The 23,727-nt window shown below is 36.7% G+C and overlaps 1 protein-coding gene across 8 annotated transcripts in view; it reads left to right on the forward strand.

Moving 5' to 3' along the window:
- The first annotated feature begins 6,909 nt into the window (after window positions 1-6,909).
- The window catches only part of Znf568 (zinc finger protein 568), a 68,209-nt gene continuing 51,391 nt past the window's right edge, over window positions 6,910-23,727 (forward strand). The window contains exons 1-4 of one of the 8 annotated variants that reach the window (XM_048791084.1): window positions 6,910-7,290; window positions 8,523-8,585; window positions 11,005-11,279; window positions 13,378-13,436. In XM_048791084.1, coding sequence (XP_048647041.1) covers window positions 11,246-11,279; window positions 13,378-13,436 — 93 coding nt within the window. In that variant the 5' untranslated portion in view covers window positions 6,910-7,290; window positions 8,523-8,585; window positions 11,005-11,245. The other 7 variants (XM_015497142.2, XM_048791081.1, XM_048791079.1 and 4 more) reach the window with 7 other exon arrangements.

Here is a 23,727-nt window from a genome sequence, read left to right on the forward strand (position 1 = left end):
CAAGGCAATGTATGCTAACAAAAATTAAAATTAAACTAGAAAGAATCTAAGGTCTTAGTAGCTTATGACTTGGCTTAGATTAACAATAGTTGCAAGGTCCTAATCACATGGATAGTGATGATTTAAAAAGAAACAATGATATAACTCTATTGCAGGGACAGGAAATAAGGACTGTTGAATAGGAAAATCTGGCAGGAGGCCACTAGAAAAATAACACAAAAATATAGGAAAAATACCAAGAGAAACAGCAAGAGTTGAGGGTAGCCACAAGGAGAATGGGTACTGGGACAATGCCCATTTTCCTGTCTTTTAACATTTCTTGAAACTTTAAAAAGTACAATTAGTTAAATATGAAGTTAAAATATCACTATCTTAGCCAATAGCATAAATTAAATTTCTTGAAAACTGTAGTTCTTTTATGACTGCTATAAGAATTGTTCCTTAATAATATAAATTATTTAACTTTATAATTTTATAGTGGCAGAAATTTTCACAATATAAATAAATAAACAAATCTTTCATTCCAGACATTTTGTTAGGCAAAATCCTTAAGATCCTATTCAAATGTACACCCCTCTCCCTATACCTCATACTATTCATATCTACCATTTTGCAGTTTCTTAGTTTCGTCCTTTATAATAAAACTGTATTCAAAAGTAAAATCATGCATTGCTTAGTAACAAGGATACATTCTGAGAAATGTGTCATTGGTGATTTCAGTATTGAGCTAACATCATAGAGTATATTTGCATAAACCTAGATGGGATAGCCACTGCAAACCTAGATATATGGTGTAGTCTATTACTCCTAGGCTATAGACCTGAATAGCATGTTACTTTCCTAATATTGTAGGCAATTTTAACATAGTGATAAAGATTTTTGAATCTAAACAGAAAAAGGTATAATAAAAATAATGGGCAATAAGACTTTTCAGCTCCATTTAATTTTATGTAATAACCCATTGGACATGTGGTTTATCATTGACCAAAATGTTCTGAGTTGTTATGGTGAATTATTTGAACCTAAGGAAGGGTTATGGGAACCCCTCAGTTTGTGTGGTTGGCTGCAAAGAAGTACAGTGCCTTAGAGACACCTAAAGTCAGGGCAATTCTGTGAGACTAAGTTCCTTAATCTCTGGTTTTGTATTAACTCCAGGTAGTTAGCCTAAGAATTGAGGGCCGGGGTTGTGGCTCAGTGGTAGAGCGCTCACCCAGCACATGTGGGGCACTGGGTTTGATCCTCAGCACCACATAAAAATAAAATAAAGGTATTGTGTTCAACTACAACTAAAACAAAATATATATATATATTTTTTTTGGTACAAGGGATTGAACCCAGGGGCACTTAACCACTGAGCTACATCCCAGCCTTTTTTATTTTTTTTTTATTGGTTGTTCAAAACATTATAAAGCTCTTGACATATCATATTTCATACATTAGATTCAAAAAAGAATTGACCTGAATTGTAATACACCAGCTGGTGTCAAGAATTTATTGTTGTTTGGAAAAGATCAGACATTCCCATACCATAGGAGCAATGAGGGTATTGTTGCTTCACTTTAGGCCAAATAAGGGGACCTTAAAGTTTCCAAAGTAGAATGGTGAGATCTTGGGGGAGAATTTCTGCTGGGTCCTCTGGAGTTTATATATCACAAAGATTGATACCTATTCTTCTTGGACCTGATACAGACCAAATGAAGGAACAAGGTAACCTCCACAAAGGAGGGGATCACAAACTACCAAGGTCCATGCCAAGTATTCCAAGTAGCTATTTCAAGGAGACACGCTGCCACATCACAGGAAATTAAATTAGAGATTCCCAATAGGGATTTCTCAAAGAAATTCATAAAAGTACCCCCCACACACAAAAAAAGAGTCAGTATTGAATACCCATCAAAACAAGAGAAAACAACACAAAACAAGTCTTTCAAGAAAGTCTTTTCTGTCTCCTTATCTCTTCTTGCCCATCCCTTTTCTCGTCTCAAAGGATTCAAAGACTGCCTATTGGGCAGGAGAAAGAGAAAATCAGGATTAGGAAATGAAGAAGGTTAATATGTCCCCCTTTACACACTCCAAGCATCAAATTGTATGCAAGAGGCTTTGTATCAAATTTAAAGATTATTAAGCTGAACCAGTGGTTGTAATTAATCAAATGAGACTGTTCTTATGACTGAAAACTATCAAAGAATACCAAAGAATGATCAAAATGATTATATAACTACTTATGTTTTCATCTAGGAAAACAGTTAAAAAAAACTAGCCCATAGGGAGAGTTGAGAGTAGAAATGATGAGGGGGGAAATGCTTCATATGGAGTCCTTTTTTCCTGTTTTTTTTTTTTTTCCCCTGTACTGGGGATTGAACCCGGGGTGCTCTGCCACTGAACTACATTCCCAGCCCTTTCTAAGTTGTATTTTGAGAAAGGGTTCTACTAAATTGCTTAGGCTGGCCTCAAACTTATGATCCTCCTTCCTCAGTCTCTCAAGTATTATAAGTGTGCACCACCAAACCCAGTAAATCCTTCTTATTTCAAAGTCCTGGTTATGAACACTTTTGGTTTCTAGGTATAGATATATTATTTGCAAAAATGATAATCTCACATCTTCTTTACTAATATGTAACCAAAATTTTCTCTTGTCTAAATGCTTTGGTTAATACCTCTAAACAACGTTAAATAATATCTGTAAAGGTATATATTCTTTTTTTCCCTTTCTTATTTTACTGGGAATGTTTCAAATATTCCCTGATTAAATATTAGGTGAGTTCACAAAAACAGAATTCATTTTATTCCTTTTACATTTCATTTTTTATTATGGTACATTATTTCCCTAATGCATTCCCATTTCTATTAGGCAATAATTTTCACTGCAGAAATGGTTAAGTATAGGGCTGGCGATGTGGCTCAGTGGTAGAATACATGTTTAGCATATACAAGGCCCTAGTTTGGTCCCTAGTAACTATAAAAATTAATTTTTAAAAAAAGTTTTTGGGGCTGGGATTGTGGCTCAGCAGTAGAGCACTCGCCTAGCACGTGTGCAAGGCCCTGAGTTTGATCCTCAGCATCACATTCAAATAAATAAATAAAATAAAGATTTTAAAAAATTTTTAAAGCTGAGGGTAATTATAGGCTGGTAGGAGAGGAAACAGATACTTAAGCTGAATAGATTTGGGAAGACTTATTCTTACCCTGGTTTTCTTTGCATCTATGCCAAATATACTTGTTGAGAGCCACAGCCGAAGGGGCCCCAGCAAACTTCCAGCTGCCAGCTGATGATTGGCTCACAGCGGCCCCAGCAACTTCTAGCTGCCAACTGATTGGCTCCTCTGCGGTGATGCTCATTGGGCTGTTTCCCTGCCCTTTCAGACCACGGAGCTGCTCATTGGGGACTTTTTTGGCTCCACCCACGCGACCCAGCCAATCGGCCTCAAGAGCAGGAGGCTTGTGGTTGAGAGAGAGGCTTGTGGGAAGCCGGTGGTGGCAGTTGGGGGTCTGAGGGTTTTTCCTGAGGAGCTGTTTTGTTTGGCGTGTGTGGTTCTAAAAATAAAGTTAGTTTCTTTTGACAAGTGGCTCCTGATTGTGCCCAGCCAGACTGCGGCATATACTTATTTTAAAAATTGAGTAGATCCACTCAGTGTTCAAAATTGATACTTTGGGAAAACACTTTCCCTATTCTGAGTTTTCTACCCTTGTACCTTTCAATTTTCAGATTAGAGAATCATATGGTGAACGCATAGCCTTAGGATGTAGTAAGTTCTCCAAGACTATAAGTATTAAAAGTATTTAATACTTTCAGTATTAGAAATATTTTTACTATCACTTGATAAAAGACATTAGTTGCCTTTCATTCCAACCCTACTTGAGATGAGGTAAGGTTCTTTTGTTCACTTTTTTATTTTTATTTTTTGGTACAGTGATTGAACCCAGGGGTGCTTTACCACTAAGCCCTTTTTATTTTTTATTTTGAGATGGAGTCTTAGGGTGTTGGCTGCTTTGAACTTGCAATCCTCCTGCCTCAGCCTCCTGAGCCACTGGGATTACAGGCATATGACACTGCACCTAGATTAGTACCATCTTTGAATTGTCAACTCTTAAAACCAAGAAGAGATCAAGAGACAAAAAGAGAAGAATGAGATCTAACCTATGTTTCACTAGAACCTGATAAAGAAAAGAAAGGATAGAAAATGAAGGGGGGGGCAATCTCTGAAGAGACAGTGACTGGGAATTTTTCTGTATTAATAATAGATACCCATCCACAAATTTAAAAATGCCTACAAATTCCAAGCAGATACATAAAAAAAGAATGCACTTAGATATATTACACTAAATTACAGAAAACAAAAAACAGAGAGAAAATCCTTAAAAACAGCCAGAGGAAGAAAAGACAGATTACCTTTTAAGAGGAGCTCAGGTAATCAAGATTAGCACAAGGATGTACAAATAGACCAATGGAATAGAATAATGAGCTCATAATACACCCATATACATATGGACACAAGATAATCTTTGCAGACCAGTGAGAACACAATGGATTTTCCTAAATATGGTACTGAGAAAATTATTAATTAAAGGGGAAAAAAATCTGACCCCATCCTTACAGCATATACAAAAGTCAGTTAAAAATGGATTGAACATCTAAATGGGAAAGCAAAACTTACAGCTTTTAGGATAAATATAGGAGAATATTTATATGAACCTGGGACAGGGAAGGAGTTCTTAAACAAGATACAAAAAGCATTAACCTTAAAGGAAAAAAATTGGTAAACTCAACTTTTTTAAAATTAGAAATTCTGTTCATAAAACCACGTTAAAGTGACAGAACAATCCAAATAGTATGGACATATAATACAATAAATGCTTACAATAAATAAGTTAGTCTAAGAGAAAAAAATGTAGAAAATTTGAAGAAACATATCACAAAACAAACCCTAATATAAACATATGGAATGGTGATCAACCTCATTATTAACTATGGAAATACAAATTTAAACTTGCATGTGTATGTATAAATATCTAAAAGTCTGATACAATTGAATTAATGCAAAGTAGAAACCTCAGTTCTTTCATACAAAGAAACGTCTGTGAAAAATGATATTCCAAGACCACTACACTCTGTAGTGAAAATGTACACTATAAAATGTAAATGAGGGCTGGGGATGTACCTCAGTGGTACACTGCTTGCCTTATGCACAGGAGGACTTGGATTCAACCCCCAGTACTGAAAAAAAAATGAATGAAATATAATTTGACATTGGCAAAAACAATACATTTAAATATTAATACTAGTTAAGTGATCAAATTTTTTTCTTGTAATTCTGTGTTTTTGAAGTCTCTAAAATAATCATGCTTTTTATTTTATTAGTACCAGGGATTGAATGCAGTGATGCTTAACTACTGAGCTACATGACCAGCACTTTTTATTTTTTGAGATAGGTTCTCCCTAATTTACTCATGGCCTTGCTAAGTTGCTTTGAAATCATGATCCTCCTGCCTCAGCCTCCCAGGCCGCTGGGATGACAGCCCTGTGCCACCATGCCCAGCTTATGCTTTTATTTTAAAATAATAAATATTATACTTATAAGAAGAATTCAGCAAGCAGAAGTGAATATTAGGTATATCGAGAGTATTTGGCTTTTGTTTTTTCTTTTGGTACCATGGTTTGATCCCAGGGGTGCTTAACCACTGAACTACATCCCTAGCCTTTGTTTAATTTTTTATTTAGAGACAGGGTCTCACTGAGTTGCTAAATGCCTTGCTAAATTGCTGAGGCAGGCTTTGAACTCGCCATCCTCCTGCCGCATGCAGCCCCCTAAGAGGCTGAGATTACAGGTGTGGCCACCCCGCTAAGCCTCTAATACCAGGAATACCCATCCTTTTTCTCCAATGGGGACATTATAAGGATCTCTATTCAAATGATATATCTTTTTATTTTTGTTTTTGAGGTACTGTGATTGAATGGGGGGGGTGCTTTACCATTCACCTACACCCCCAGCTCTTTTTATTTATTCATTTAAATTTTGAGACAGGGTCTGGCTAAGTTGTTGAGGTGCACCTCAAACTTGCCATCCAAGTCACTGGGATTATAGGTGTCATTTTTTCCCCTAAATATTTATTTTTAAATTGTAGTTGGACACAATACCTTTATTTTATTTATTTTTATGTGGTGCTGAGGATCAAACCCAGGACCTCGCTTTTGCTAGGCTCTGCCACTGAGCCACAACCCCAGCCCCCATGGAAACATTTTTATTAAACAAGAATTTTCAGAGAAAGGAAACTATAAAAGAAACCCTACTATACCCTGGATATTACTTGTCGAAATTCATCATGCATTCTTTCCTTTTCTTCTTGGGTGACTCACCTGGAGAAAGGTAGAAATGGTAGAAGAAAAGTAACTCTAAGACAGCAGGTTTTTCCTAGTACCCTAGTTAGTTAGATTAGAGGTCATTATCAGCCCCAAACTCGTTACCCACCACACACAGGGTATGGCGATCGAAGGAAAATGGGGCATCCTATGCAAGTTCACTGCTGTCCTGGGTTAGAACCTAACGTCAGAAAGGTTTCCTGGGGCTAGAGTTCTGGAGTCACAGTCCTAAAGGAGACAGGAGCCCCATACTAATACACAGTGTCTCATCCATTAAGGGACGGTCATACTAAAGCCATAACTTCACAATGACCTGCCATCTCATGTCCATACATAAAGCCGCAGTGTCATAATGTATCCAGACAATCCCACAAACTCCTGTGTCCAGTGCGCTCTGCCCGTGCAGCCCCAAGGCTCCAGCTCCTGACCCAGCGGACCTGAGGCGCTTGTCCCGCCGGATCTAAGGGTCCCGCCAGGCTGGACGAAACACTCGGGTTCGCGGGGAGAGCGAGGCCACCAGGCCTTCTGGGAAATGTGGTCCAGAGCAGGTGTCCACGTCGATTCCTCTCAGGGCCCAGCGTGGGCCCACCCGAAATAACTGCGCCGGCAACTCCCCCAATCCAGAGCAGTTTCACCGCTGGTACTTCGCCACAGCGTGGCGCGCTGCACTACCCCTTCCCAGCGGACCTGGCTAACCCCTCCTGGGCACTGGGAACGCGGGCAGCGTCCTGGACGGAAGTTGAGTTGGACCGCGTGGCCTTCTGGGAGGAGTTCTGCTTGGAACGTAGCGGTCGCGGAGAGCTCCTTTGGCTCACCTGAGCCTGTCCCTGACCTGCTTGCGCGTGGGCTTCACTGGGTCTCTCAGAAACCGCGCGCTGGCTGCGCCTCCGGCTGTCCCGGGTTTGTGGCGCTTCGAGTGCCCGCCTTGGGAGGTGAGGGCGGGGCTCCGGCCGTCCGGTTTGGACCGGCGGCGGGCGGCTGACGGGGCGGAGGCCCTGAGGGGGCCGGGAGTGGCCGGGCTAGCGGAGGTGGGAGGTAGCGGCGGTGCGCTGGAACTACTCATGGGTCGTTGGAGTGGTTAGAGTCGTTGGGACGAAAAAAACGTGGTGAGAATTAGCGAATGTTTATGATTATCGAAGGTGTGTGGTTCTGTTTGGTGGCGTGATCATGGTGTATGTTTGTGGTTTTGTGTGGTTGCGGTTAAGGGTGTGGTGTGGTGTGGTGTGAAAGCCTGGCGAAGTGCGACTTCGATGTGTAGTGGTTCTGGTCTGTCTTGGGTTAGTTTTCTCTGTTGTGTTTTGACATAGTTGACAAGTACATTTGAAATACAATTCTGTATTTTCTAGCGGGCCTTTCTTTACGTTGACCCCCCGCCTTTTGTTTCCTTTACCGCCCCTCCCCCACAATTCTTGACCGTTATGTAGCTTTCAAGTTTTCCGTGATGATCTTTCCCAGGTTTGTTACCATCATCGTATGGCTTGCATCTTTTATTATGTGCATTCATTTATTTTTTATTTTGTTTTGTTTTGTGGTACTGGTGAAGAAACCAAGGGTCTCTCACGCATGCTAGGCGAGCGCGCTGCTACTTAGTTATACGCCCATTCCTGTCTTGGTTTAATATTGCTTAAGAAACCACCCTTAACCTCAGCAGCATACAGTAGGTAGCGTTTATTTTCTTATTCAGGTTATTTGGTTTACTATATTCAACAGATCGAGGCTGCGTTTTGGTTGAGAGGCAGAGCCATAGGAAGAATTCATATCTGTCCTGCATTTATTCTTTCTGGGGCTCAGGCTTAAAAGAACAGTGGTTACTAGGACATTTTCAATCCGGGATGGATTTCCAGAGCATAGAACGGATCATGCAGATACCCTTAAAATCTCTGCTCCCAAATATACTGGTATTTCATTAGCCAAAGTAAGTCAGGTGCTAAGCTTAACATGGGATAGTTACCGGGCAAGTAATGTGAATGTATAATAACCCTGTTAGGGTTGAAGAATTAGGACCAGGATTCCAGTCTGCCACAGTAAGAAACATACTTCTTTATTCTGGCAAATGCCTTTTAGCCCAGGTTATCTTGACTGATGATAATCCTTTTCAGATTTTGTTATTGTGTTTGTCAGGAATTTCGATTTTCAATCCCTCTCCTTTGTCTTTATGTTTCAGGTTTCTTGTGAGGAGTACATTGCTGAGCTTTTTATCCTTTTATCCTGTTTGTCATTTTAATGGGTGAGTATAAGTGGTTACATTTATTAGAATTAGTGATAAAATTTTTCTATTTTCTATTTTTTATATTTTTTATTGTGCAGGTTTATCCCTTTCTTGCTCCACTGGTTTAATTTCTGCTCTTATCCTTGAATTTTTAATATACATGCCTAATAAAACCCAAACTCAAGTAAGACTTTCAAACACTTGAACTCCAAACTACGCATCCTTTTATCTTATTCATATCTAATATATTACTTTCTCCTAGTTTTAAGTCACCAACTACATATTTTATTTGATACATGTATGTACATATATATATTTATTTTTAAATTGTAGTAAAACACAGAATTTACTGTCTGAACTATATTTTACAGTTCATTGGCATTGAGTACATTTACACTGTTATGCTTTCATCATTACTGTTCATTCCCAGAACTCTTTTCATCTTGCAAAACAGAAACTTGGTACTCATTAGCAATGACTTCTTGTTTTGCCTTACCCCAGTCCTGGCAACCACCATTTTACTTTTTGTCTCTATGAATTTTACAAATATAGATAACCTCGTTTTAGAAGAATCATAACACATTTGTCCTGGCTTAACTTAATATATGGTTAACAGTGTTCTTCTTCTTTTTTTTTTTTTTTTTTGAATATTTTTTAGTTGTCGATGGATTTTTTTTTAATGTTTTTTAGTTGATGGACTTTTATTAATTTGTATGTGGTACTGAGAATGGAACCCAATGCCTCACACATGCTAGGCAAATGCTCTTCGATTGAGCTACAACCCCAGCACTATCAGTGGAGCTTTCTATTATGTATTTATATGTGATGCTAAGGATTGAACCTAGGGCCTTACACATGCCAGGCAGGCACTGTACCACTGAATCACAACCCCAACCCCTTAACAGTGTTCTTAACATTTGTCTTTGTTAGTGTGTATCAAAATTTCCTTCCTTTTTAAAGCTGAATAATATTTTTTTTCTTTTTGTATATAATGTTTATTCATCCATTAATGAATACTTGGGCTGCTTATATTGAGTGTTGCAAATAATGGTACTCTAAATATGAGTGTAGGAACTTATCTGAGTCCCTGCTTTCAATTATCCTGTGTGTGTATACTTGAGAAGAATTGTTTGGTCATATAATAATTCTGCTTTTAATGTTTTGATTGCCACACTGTTTTTCACTATGGCTTAATCAACACACTTTCTGAACACCACCTGTCAATGGTAAAACCAGGAAAAAAAATTTTTTTCATAGAGTTTTTATTGGGGAGAGGATAAATGGATTGTGTATGTGATAAATAAATTACATAGTATTTTTAGAAGATAATAATTGTCATGAAAAATAGTAACCATGTGAGGGGTATAAGAAGTCTATGTCAATTGGGCTGGGGTTGTCCTCTGTGGTAGAGGACTTGCCTAGCATGTGTGAGGCACTAGATTAGATTCTCAGCACCACATATAAATAAATAAAGATCCACCAACAACTAAAATAAATAAATAAAGAAGTCTATGTCAAGCATAGCCCTTCTCAAAACTTATTGTAATTGTTCAGTATCTTTGTGACACAGGTATAATTCTCATTTCAAAGGAGAATTCTAAATTACAACTTCTTGACCTCAGTTGCCAAGGTAACTCAGAGAATAGAATTACTGGACCAGCTCTCTCTTGGTCCAAATATGGGGCTACTGCAAATCTGAATATTTTTTCACTCATTTTTATATCTGTCACTTTATCAAGTCTATGCCTTTATACTTTTTAGAGAGTATTTGAGGAGCAAATATGTGAACATCACTTTGTCTCTAGACTCTTGGTGTCTCTGTTGAATATTTGGTTCAGCTTTAGTTGGTGAGTCTTTTGAGTTTTCCTCTCGACATCTGCTGCATTCTGCATCCATTACCTCTATTCAGTGACTGTAGGGAGTGTGAAGCAAGGAAGATAAGTGGTTAGGGCTATGTTAATCTATTACTATGCAATAAATTTACTTAAACACTTTGAGGCATAAACAACCATAATGTTAGCTCATTATTTCTGTGAAATGTGACTTGCTGGTTATTTTGGCTTTGGTATCTCATACAAAGTTGAAATCACAATGACAGCAGGGCTGCAGGCCTCAGAAAACTAGACTTGGGTTGGAGGATCTGCTTCCAAAATGGTTGTCAAATTAGTGTTAGCTGTTGGCAGGATGCCTTGCCTGACTTCATAGTAGGACACCTGTCTTTGCTTAAAATGCATGATCTTAAAATGTGTAAGATGGAAGCCCCAAAATATTTTATGATCAAGTCTTGGAAGTCACACACTGTCATCTCAATCCTCTTCGGTGTGGGAGGGGTCTGGTTTGAGTTCCAGAAGACAGTGATCATTGGGAAACATTCTGGAGCCTGGTTACCACAGGAATACAGTGAGAAGACAGTAGGTAATTAGATTTATGTCTTAAGCCCACAGGTTCTGATTCCACAAGGATAAGACAGGTCTGTGGTGTGAATAAAAAGAATCCTGAGGAACAGAAATCGTGGAAAGAGATCTCTTGACATGAAAGTTTCCCAGAAAGCTGGAGAGATCTTGAAAAAAGATAACCCTTGAGTTGCTGCACCTGCAGACTACTTGACCATTTTTTCCAGAGTGGGCAAGGTCTGAATATCTCAACCTTCAGAGGTCATCAATAATAGATGTGGGACAATGGCACGTTTGACCCAGATGATGGAAAGGAGAGGTAAGATGAGTAGAGTTAAAAGAGTATATTCAGTACTGTTTACAAGAAAGTTCACACGGGTGTTATTGATTCTGCAGGGAAAATATATGTTTTTTTTTTTTTTTTTAATTTAGATAAAATTATAAAATGTTATTTCTGTTTTTCCTAGAGGATACATTTAAATATATTTTTAAATGCTGTTTTTTAAATACTATTTTAAAATAGTATTAAAAAAAAAAAATATATATATATATATATATATATATTTTAGTTCTCGATGGACCTTTATTTTATTTATTTAAAAGTGGTGCTGAGAATCGATCTTGGTGCCTCACACATGCCAGGAAAGAGCTCTACCACTGAGCCACAACCCCAGCCCCTTAAAATAGTAATTTTTTAAATACTATAAATGTTTTCTATTCCGTTTCTCCTTATTCCTGTTGCCACTCCCCAAAGCCAATTGCTTCGAACATATTTTTGGATATTCATCATCTTTTTTTTTAGTTGAAACAATACCTTTATTTATTTATTTATTTATATATGAAGCTGAGGATCAAACCCAAGGGCCTTGCACCTGGTAGGTGAGTGCTCTACCACTGAGCCACAACCCCAGCCCCCATCTTTTTTTTTTTTTTTAAATAACATCCTTATATAGCTAATGTCTGATTTCTCATATTTTATGTTTTCAATTGATTTTTGACAATGTACATAATAATTTAGTTCTCTTTCACTACCTAATCCTTTCCATGTTAGCCCCATTCCAACACATTCTTCTTGCCTTTCTTTCTCGTATGGTACTGGAGATTGACCATGTATCAGAATCTGTAGGCATTTTCTGTTGGGCTAGTCAGTTACTCCAGCAAGAACTCCTAGATTTACTTGAGGAATATAAGCCAGAACTCCTGCTTTTGAGGAGTCAAAGGAAAAAATGTGTGGAGGGGCATTGCCTGAGAACTTTCATTTCTCTTTTTCTATATTGTTTCAGCCCTGTCTTTATCTGAATCTGGTATGCTGATAATCCAGAGCCTGTCCAATTCATTTATATAAGAGAAAAAAATTCTTAGGTTTTTTTTTCTTTCTTTTTGTTAGTGTAAAAGGAATTGTTACCATGTAATATAGGGTTAAAGAAGACAATATGAAGTTTAACACCTTTTGTATAATGTTTTACATTCAGTTCCCTGTTTTTCATCCCTATTTTCAAACTTCTTGTCTGCAGAACTACCTAATACCCCCATTTCTGACCCTTTTTAGGATAATGTGATGGCTCTCCTATCCTCCCCCTCAACCCTCACTTAAACATTAGCTCTCTCTTGTTTAGATTAACACTCAAATGTCTGCTCTCTAGCTTCCAAAGTTTTATTAAGATCTCATACCCGTTGAAGTCTTCTATTTTATTTGTCTTTGTAAATTTTAGATTCCTTTGTTGCTTTAACTAACATTTTGATTGGGTTTGGGAGACAGCAGAAATAAGTACATGTATTCAGTCTTCCATTTTTAATCAGAGACCTTGAATGTTTTAGGGTGAAGAAACATCAAGTTATTATAAAATGAAATTAGAATCATGACTACATTTCCTCCATCATATGAATGTTCCTCAGTACCTATAACTAATATCTCATTAATGTCTTTTTTCTAAATTCTTTAAGAGTAAACTTAAAGACCATCCTAATCATTAAATCTTTGTGGCATATATTATATACTTAAGGTTAATTTCCTATTGACATTAAAAATGTCAGAATTTTTGAGAAATACTATATTGTTAGTAAATTCATTGGACACCCTATCCTTAGCCGTTAAGAAATCTTCATCAGGGCTGGGGTTGTGGCTCAGGGTAGAGCGCTTGCCTAGCATGTGCAAGGCCCTGGGTTCAATCCTGAGCACCATATAAAAATAAATAAAGTTGTTGTTGTTTTTTTTTTTTTAAGAAATCTTTATCAGACCCTATATGATGGAATTAGTTATCCACATACAATTCTGTGTCTATAGCTTTATGGTGTTACATTTCTCATGGCTCTGAGGATCATTCATCTGTAGGAGATCTATGGTCACCTGGTACTAAAAATTTTCATATTCCTTTGTCTGAAACTCTGAAGAAAATCTATTTTGTTTTTTTCCTCAGCTTGGTGTTCTCAGGATTCTGCCCTTTCTGCAGAAGAAAAGAATACAAGCAGGTCTCTTGTAAGTTTTAAGTGTTTGTTTCCTGCATTATTTTGGAGTGCAGTTGAAATAAGTTACTGTAACAGTAAGGTGGAAAAAATTAAGTCAGTGAAAATAAGTGAGGAAAAATACAGATAGTAAATCAGATCCAGTGGGGAAATATATGATATATATATATGTATATATATTTTTTTAGTTGTAGATGGACACAATATCTTTGTTTTATTTACTTATTTATTTTTATGTGGTGCTGAGGATCGAACCCAGGGCTTCACACATGCAAGGTAAATGCTCTACCACTGACCTATAACCTCAGCCCAGGTGTCATGTCTTTGAAGAAATAAGTACCTACAGAATAATTCAAGTTGGGTTCAAATTTGAATATGATTTGAAGAGGCAAAGCAAACTGGGACACAAAGTCTCTTCCATAATTGCATTATTTAAGCTCAGTGTTTAAAACATTGATCAAAGATCAAAAACTAAAATTACTTAGCATGTGTAAGACCCAGAGTTTGGTCCCCAGCACTACAAAAGCAAACAACAATAAGAAATCAGCTAGAAGAATAAATGGAACTTGTGTTTTTAAAATGATCCTACTTACATGTTTTCTTCAGTTTGAATTTTTGGTACAAGTTGAATTAAATTATATTAATGTTCTATGGCAGCATCTTGTATTTCTCACTCATATTTGTAGTTTTCTACATTTTTTATTAATTTATTTTAATTAGGTATATATGACTGCAGAATGCATTTTGATTCATTGTACACAATTGCAGCACAACTTATCATTTCTCTGAAAATGATTGTACACAATTAGTGTCGCACCATATGTGCAGTCATACATGTACCTAGGGTAATGATGTCCATCTCATTCCATCATCTTTCCTGCCCCTATTCCCCCTCACCTCTCCACCCCTCCACCCCTCCCTCCCCTTTGCCCAGTCAAAGTTGTCCCCCCTACCCTAAGGATCAGCATCCACTTATTTGATAGAACATATTCAGCCTTTGGTTTTGGGGGATTGGCTTACTTCACTTAGCATGATATTCTCTAACTCCATCCACTTACCTACAAATGCCAAATTTTATTCTCTTTTAAGATATATACCACAGTTTCTTTATCCATTCATCTATTGAAGGGAATCTAGGTTGCTTCCACAGTTTAGCTATTGTGAATTGAGCTGCTATAAACATTGATGTGGCTGTGTCACTATAGTATGCTGATTTGAAGTCCTTTGGGTATAGACCAAGGAGTGGAATACCTGGGTCAAATGGTGGTTCCATTCTAAGGAGTCTTGGAATTCCTAAGGAATTTCTAAGGAATCTCCATACTGCTTTCCAGATTGGTTGTACAAATTTTCAATCCCACCAGCAATGTATGAGTGTGCTTCCCCTCCACACATCCTCGTCAACATTTATTGTTGTCTATATTCTTTTTTAAAATTTTTTTTTATAATTGTAGATTATATGCTTTTATTTGTTTGTTTTTATGTAGTGCTGAGGATCAAACCCAGTGCCTCATGCATGCTAGAGAAGTGCTCTGCCATTGAGCTACAGCCCCAGCCCAGTTGTCTGTATTCTCGATAACTATCATTCTAACTGGTGTGAGGTAGAGTAGTTTTGATTTGCATTTCTCTAATTACTAGAGATGTTGAACATTTTTTCATATATTTGTTATATTGAGTATATGACTTCTTTTGAGAAGTGTCTGTTCAGCTCCTTAGCCCATTTATGTATTGGGTTGTTTGTTTTTTTGGTGTTAAGTTTTTTGAGTTCTCCAGGAGCTAGATACATAAGTGTGTGTGTGTGTGTGTGTGTGTGTGTGTGTGCGCGCGCGCGTGCGTATATATGGTCACAATATCTTTATTTTTATGTGGTGCTGAGGATCGAACCTAGTGCCTCATGCATGCTAGGTGAGCATTCTACCACTGAGCCACAGACCCAGCCTTAATTCTTGACTTTTATTTCTTCCACTTTTGGAGTCTTGTTAAGGAAGTCAGGGCTTAATCCAATGTGATGAAGATTTGAGCCTACATTTCCTCTGTTAGGCGCAGGGTTACATCTATTTTATGGTCATAGAAGATGCATTGTTCTTCATTGTCTCTAAACATTACCTGATTTCCTCTGCTCTTGATTTTTTTTTTCCTTCTACCCTGGAAGATGCTCACATACTTGTATATTTCCTACTTCACTGCCCTTTTTCTTCAGATAATACTTTGTCATCATGAAACACACATTTCTTATGACCATATGATCATACAGCTCATCCTCTTGGTCCAGTAGTTCTCTGATCTTAGAGACACACTTGAGTTCAAATCTTGGCTTAGTGACTTAGAAAACATACAATCATGGGCACTCTTTGCATCATTTGTAAATAAGGAAAACAATGGAACTTATCCCCCTAAAACATGGGGAGGGTAAATGAACATCATCATCACCCTAAAAAGAAAGCCTGTATCTCTTAGCCATCACTTTTTCATTTCCCTCAAGGCAGGTTACAAATATACTTTATGGATTTGCCTATTCTGGACACTTTATATAAATGGAGTCTCATAATACATGGACTTGTGATATCTGAAACTTAGCGTAAAGTTTTCTGAGTTCATCATTCTGTCACTTTATTGGCACTTCATTTTTTAATTTCTGAATAATATTCCATTGTATAGATATACCACAGTTTGTTAATTTGTTAACGGACATTAGAGTCATTTGGCTATTATAAATACAACCGCCGCGAACATCTATGTAAAATTTTTATGTGGATACAATATGTTCAATTTTCTCAGGTTTGTAACATAGGAATGGAATTGTTGGATCAGTGGTAGCTGTATGTTTAATCGTTTAAGGAAATCATTCTGCTATTTTCCAAAGCACTTGTACCATTTTACATTCATACCAGCAGTGTGTGAGGGTTTTATTCTTGTCGTCATTTATTATTTTATATCCTTTTAACTATGACTGTCCTAATGGGTAAGAAGTAACAGCTTATTGTGATTTTGATTTGCATATACTTAGTGCCTAGTGATATCAAGCATTTTTTAGTGCTTATTTGCTCTGTGTGTGTGTGTGCATACACACATTTTTTTTTGTAGTTGTAGATGGACAGCATGCCTTTATTTTATTTGCTTATTTTTGTATGTGGTTCTAAGGATCAAACCCAGTGCCTCACACATGCTAGGCAAGCGCTCTGCCACTGAGCCCCAGCCCTAGCTCACTTGTATATATTTTTGAAGAACTGTCTATTTAGAACTTTGGCCCACTTTTAAATTAGTGTTGTTGTTGTTATTTTTAATAATTATTGACTTTGTAAGAAGTCTTTAATATTAGCTACAATTTTCATGAGATAAATAATTTTGAACTGTTTTCTGCTATCCTGTGGGTTGTCTTTTCATCTTTTTAAAAATACTTTATATGGTAAAAATAAAGCAAAAGTGTTGTCCAATATAACTAAAAAGTAAAGTATCAAAATGAACCTAACTTTAAAAAAAAAAAAAAGGATTACCTCATTTAAAAAAAAAAAAAAGATCTACCATTTTGAGTGGGGGCGGAATACTGGGGACTGAACTCAGGGGCACTTGGCCACTGAGCCACATCCCCAGCCCTATATTTTTGTTTTATTTAGAGACAGGGTCTCACTGAGTTACTTAGCACCTCACTATTGCTGAGGCTGGCTTTGAACTTGCATTTATCCTGTCTGAGCCTCCCGAGCCACTGGGATCATGGGCGTGCGCCATTGTGCCCAGATCCCTGAAGAAATATTTTTAGCTTTTATATGTAGGTCTTTCATTTAACTTTTATATGTGTAAATTGTAGTGATTTATATTTTTTGTTTTGCATGTAAACAATCCATTTTCTCAGCAAAATTTGTGCAAAAAACTTTCTTTTTTTAGTGAATTGTCATCACTATGGTCAAAAATTTGTTGACTATAAATGTGAGGCTTATTTCTGGTATCTCAGTTCTATTCCATTGATCTATTATGTCTATTCTTATGGCAGTACCATAATGTCTTGATTATTGTAGCTTTGTAGTAAGTTTCGAAATCGGGCAATATGGGTCTTTGTGCAAAATTGTGTTAGCTGGCCTAACATATTGGCAAATGCTGTAATCTCATCTTGTTGGGAGTCTGAGCCAGGAGGATCACAAGGTTGAGGCCACTCTGGGCAATTTAGCAAGACCCTGTGTCAAAATACAGTATTTTAAAAAGGGACTGATAGAGCAAGACTCGCATGGCATGCATGAGATTCTGGTTCGATTCCCAGTACTGGAAAAAAAGAAAAAAAATTATGTTGGCTATTCAGGGTCCCTTGCAGTTTTATATGAACTTTAGAATCTGCCTGTTCATTTCTGCAAAAAAAGTTGGTATGTCGTGGATTACATTGAACGTGTAGATCAATTTGGATGTATTATCGTCTTGACCATGGAAGTGTTGTCATTTTGACCATAGTCCTTTTTTAAAAAAATTTGTTAAATGTTTTAGTTGTAGTTGGACACAATACCTTTGTTTTATTTATTTATTTTTATGTGGTGCTGAGTATCGAACCCAGGGCCTCGCACACGCTAGGCGAGCGCTCTACCGCTCAGCCCCAGCCCCAGCCCCTTGACCATAGTCTTTATCATGCATGAACATGAGATGTCTTTTTTTTTTTTTTTTTTTTTAATTTATTTATTTATTTATTTATTTTTTGGCAGGCACAACATCTTTGTTTGTATGTGGTGCTGAGGATCGAACCCGGGCCGCACGCATGCCAGGCGAGCGCGCTACCGCTTGAGCCACATCCCCAGCCCGAGATGTCTTTATTTACTTAGATGTTTTTTAAATTTCAGTAATAATTTTACTTATTTTCTTAAGTTTTTCCTAAGTATTCTGTTGATGCTATTGTAAATGGTATCACTTTCTTAATTTTCTTTTTGGATATTTTCTGCAAGTATCTAGAAATGCAAAGTATCCAGACTTTTTTATATTTATTTTGCATTTTGCAACCTTGCTGAACTTGTATATTCTAATAGTTTTTTTAATACAAAATGACGCATCATAATAAATGTAACAACAGATACTTTCTCCTTAAGGTCAGGAACAAAATGGACATGTCCACTCTTCCACTTCTATTCAGCATTGTAGTGCAGGTTTTAGACAGCACAACTATGCAAACAGATAAGATAAAAGGCATCCACATTAGAAGGGAAAAAATAAAATATTTTTATGTTGTCTTTGTTTTCATTTGTCTCAAATATTTTGTAATTTCCGTGTGTGTGTGTGTGTGTGTGTGTGTGTGTGTTTACTCATTGGTTATTGTTGAAACAATACTGGTCATGGTGGTGCATGCCTGTATTCCATTTACTCAGGAGCCTGAGGTGGGAAGATCACTTGAGCCCAGAAGTTCAAGACCAGCCTGGAAAACAATAAAAAACCACTGGGCAGTGGGGGGAGGTATTGTTTAATCTCACGTATTTGTGAATTTCACCAATTTCTTTCTGTTACTCATCAATTTTTATCCTTTGTGACCAAAGAACATACTTTGTACAGTTTCAATCCTTTTTGATGTGTTGTGTCTTCATTTGTAGCCCAAAGTATTGTCTGTCTTAGAGTTTTATATGCACTTGAGGAATTAATTGAAAATTTCTCTCTAAGATAAATTCAAATGAGGAATTTATTCCTGGATATTTGTACTAAAACATACCAAAACCAAAAGTCATAATATTTTACTAGGTAATGTTCTGATACATACAGGAGAAGAGAATTGAAAGCTTTCCAGATTATTTGTGCCACATAAAGCAACCAAATTTGAGTCTAGCATGAATTTATCTCATGGACTTACACCTAGCTTTATGTTTGTTCCAGTTGGACTTGGTGTTGGTTTGTTGTACACCAAGAGGTGACAAGAAATAGAAGTTGGGATTATTATGGTTAACTTGAGCATGTTGGAAACCTAGGAAAGACTGAATACTGTTAAATGCAGCTCATAAGTTGGACAGAATGGAAAAACCAGAGTGAAATACACATTATTGCAACAGAAGCAGCAAAGTTTGGGCAAAGTGATCACCAGTGATTTCAAAATAAACAATAGCTTGTTAATGGGCTATCACTGTCTGCAATATCAAAAACCCACACTTTTTGGGCTTGGACTGTGGCTCAGTGGTAGAGTGCTCGCCTAGCATGCTGGGGCCCTGGGTTCGATCTTCAGCGCTGCATAAAAATAAATGAATGAAATAAAGGTATTGGGTCCAACTACAACTAAAAAAAAAAAAAAAAAATAAACTCACAACTTTGTCTTCCTGGAATTTGACCTTACAAGGCAGGGACAAATTACTCAACTTAAGAATCAATTTAAGGGGCTGGTGTTGTGGCTCAGTGGTAGAGTGCTCACCTTGCATGTGTGAAGCACTAGGTTCGATACTCAGCACCACATAAAAATAAATTAATTAAATAAAGGTATTGTGTCCATCTACAACTAAAAAAATATATTTAAAAAAAAGAATCAGTTGAGGAATTTCATCTACAGAGACAAATTTAGTTGATCCTACTTGAGAAGAATTTGTATTTCACTGTTATGGCTGATGTGTTCTTTAGATGTCTGTTGTGTCTAGAGGGGTATAGTGTTATTCAAGTCTTCCATTTCCTTGCCAACAATCTGCTTGCAAGTTGTTCTATCTATTTTGGAAGATGATGTTTGAAATCTCTAACAACTATTGTTCAATTGATGGTTTCTCCAATGTGTCAGTTTGTGTTTTGAGACTATTATATATATATATATATATATATATATTTATTTATTTATTTATTTAAAGAGAGAGAGAATTTTTTAAAAAATATTTTTAGGTATTGGCGTACACAACATCTTTGTTTGTATGTGGTGCTGAGGATTGAACCTGGGCCGCACGCATGCCAGGCAAGCGTGCTACCGCTTGGCCACATCCCCAGCCCAGATATATTTATTTATTCATTTATAGGTGCTAGAGATTGCACCCAGGAACCCTTAACCAAGGAGCCACATCCCAGCTCTTTTTATTTTTATTTTGAGACAGGGTCTTGCTAAGTTGCTCAGGGCCTCTCTAAAGCTAAGACTGCCTTTGAACTTGTGATCCTCCTGCCTCAGCCTCCCGAGTTGCTAGAATTACAGGTGTGCACCACTGGCTATATTACCTTGTTATATTTTCTGCCAGACTGACCCTTTTGTCATTTTAAAGTACCTTCAATCTCTGTAACAGTTTTTGTTATAAATTCTGTTACTTTCTAATGTAAGGATAGCCTGTCCAGCTTTCTTATTGTTTTTCACATGATGTATCATTTTTTTCAGTCTGTTGTTTAGCATTGTTTTTCTGTCCAGTCTGATAATCTCTGCTTTTTTTTAATATTTATTTTTTAGTTGTGTTGGACACAGTACCTTTATTTATTTACTTTTATGTGGTGCTGAAGATCGAACCCAGGGCCTTGCACGTGCTAGGCGAGTGCTCTACCGCTAAGCCACAACCCCAGCCCTGCTTTCTTTTTTTTTAAGCTTTAGTTAATCCATTCATAATCAATATTGACACTGAAATAAATCATTTGGTTTATGTCTACCATTTCTTTATTTCCTTTGTCTCATGTCTTTCCTGTTTCTCCTTTAGTGCTTTTATTTTCATCAAGCAAACATTTACTAGTGTAAAATTTAATGATTTTTTTTCCACTGTATTTTCTTAGTGTTTGCTTGAGGGCTATATCATGCATTTTATTAGAATTCAGATTTACATTTAAATGATATTAAATACACAAATGTTACTCTCCTGCAGTTCTATTCTCTATTTCCTGTTCTCCCATTTTGTGCTATTATTGTGATATATAATAAACTTAGCCTATTATTAATAATTGTTAGTGCCATAATATTACATCTGTTAATCTAACAAAAGAGAGGAGAGCAAGTATATATTTAGGTCATTTGTTATATTGACCTCATTTACCATGGATTTGGAATAAGCAAAAGTGTTATTTGCTTATTCCAGTACAACATTTTAAAAAATATTTTTTAGTTCTCAATGGACCTTTATATTATTTATTTATATGCAGTGCTGAGAATCGAACCCAGTGCCTTACACATGCTAGGCAAACACTCTTACCACTGAGCAACAACCCCAGCCCCTAAGTTATACTTTTACTTTCAAGATTTTTCACTTTGTCTCTGGTGTTCAGCATTTTACTGCGATATATCTGAATTTATTTTATTTGAAGGTCATTGAGCTCCTCAAATGTGTAGATTAATTTTTTTCATCAAATTTGGGAAATGTTTACCTACTAATTTTTTGAAATTTTTTCTGGTACTTTCCTCATTTATATATTGGTGTACTTAATGATGTTTCACATTTTTCTGAAGCTTTACTTTTCCTTATTATTTTTCTCTCTTTTTTTTCATTATGATACTTATCAATCATTCTTTAAGCTTGCAATGAACTAGGTAGACTATATTTTTATTTTTTATTTTGAGACATGGTTGCTTAGGTGTCAGTAAGTTGCTTAGGCCCTTGCTTAGTTGCTGAGTCTGGCCTTGAACTTGCAATCCTCCTGCTTATCCTCCTGAGCCACTGGTATTACAGGCATGCACCACTAAGATTTCTGTGTCTGNCCCCCCTTCCCGTTCTCACTGGTAACTTGACCTGTGCTTTTTCTTATTGTTCTTAATTAAAAAGAACCTCCTACCTCTCTTAATTGCCACAAAATTCTCCATTTTCCCCCCAGTTCATCCTCAAGTTAGAACTTCCTGGCATACTGTGTTGCAAATAAATTAATTTCTTTTGAGGAGAGGTTTTGAGTTTTTTCTTCTTGTGGATTGCCTCTCTTCCTGAACAAAATCTTTGAGCCACCACCTTGAATGCTGGGTGAGGGTAATAACCTCTGACCTTTTTGGCTTGCCTATTTTGTACAGCATCTCTGGCCAAAAAGCAATCTGGGGTAAAGATTTCAGTCTTCTAATCCTGCCAGCCCTTATGTACAGCTTCCAGCCTGAGTGGTGACTTAGAGGAAAGGAGCCCTTGTCCTTTTGGCCATACTCAACAGAAATTTAGCTTCTTTAACTTAGAATTGTGTCACAACATGCACAACACATTTTTTTTTATGCATTCATCTGTTGATGGGCATCTGGGTTGATTCCATATCTTGGCTATTGTGAACAGTGCTGCAATAAAAGTAAGTAATCTTCAACATAGTGACTTCAATTCCTTTGGATTTATTACCAGTAGAAGGCTTATTGGGCGCTCATAGGGTAATTCTGTTTCTAGTTTTTTGAGGAACCTCCAAACTGTTTTCCATAATGGCTGTAGTAATTTACATTTCTATCAACAGCATGTGAGGGTGTGAGATTTCCCCTTTCTCTGGCCATATCTTTAGTGGCATTATTGTTTGTCTTCTTTAAAAATTTTAGCCATTCATACTAAGGTGAGATGATACCTAATTGTGATCATGATTTGCATTTCCTGATAATTAGTGGTGTTGAACATTATTTTCATACACTTGTTGGCTATTTGTATGTCCTTGAGAAATGTCTTTTCAACGTCATTTGCCTGAAAAGGAAATTGAATTGTTAATTGGATTATTTGGTTTTTGCCATTGGGTTCGAGTTCCTTGTATATCCTGCGACTTAATCCATTGTCATATAGATAGTCTACAAATATTTTCTCTCATTCTGTAGTTTGTCTATGCACTTTGTTGATTGTTTCTTTTGCAGTACATAAGCTTTTTAGTTTGAAGTAATCCTACTTGTTAATTTTTGCTTTTGTTGGTTGTGCTGTTAGGATCACATCCAAAAATCTTTATTGAGACCAATGTTTTGAAGTATTTCTATTGTGCTTTCTTATAGTTTCATAGTGTTGGACCTTATATTAAAGTCTTTCAACCATTTTGAGTTGATTTTTTTATATGGTGAGAGAGAAAGGTCTCATTTCTTTCTTCTAAAGCATGTGGATGTCCAGTTTTTCCAGCACCATTTATTGAAGAGAATCTTACCTTTCATGGGTAAGTTCTTTCTAACTTTGTTGAAAATTAATCGACTGTAAATATATGAATTTATTTCTGGATTCTCTGTTCATTTTTCTGTTTTGATTTTATGTCAGTACTATGCTATTTTGGTTACTGTTGTAAAGAAGTCACGTGTTAACAGTGTATCTAGCTTTGTTCTTTTTGTTTAGTATTGCTTTGGTTATTAGGGGTGTTTTGTATTAATATTTTGATTGTAATTCCATTGAATCTGTAGATTTCTTTAGGAAGTATGGATACTTTCACAATATTAATTCAGGGGCTAGGGTCATAGCCCAGCAGTAGAGCAAATGCTTTGCACATATAAGGCCATG

The sequence above is a fragment of the Marmota marmota genome, unplaced genomic scaffold, assembly GCF_001458135.2.
Source record: "Marmota marmota marmota unplaced genomic scaffold, marMar, whole genome shotgun sequence".
Lineage (NCBI taxonomy): Eukaryota > Metazoa > Chordata > Mammalia > Rodentia > Sciuridae > Marmota > Marmota marmota.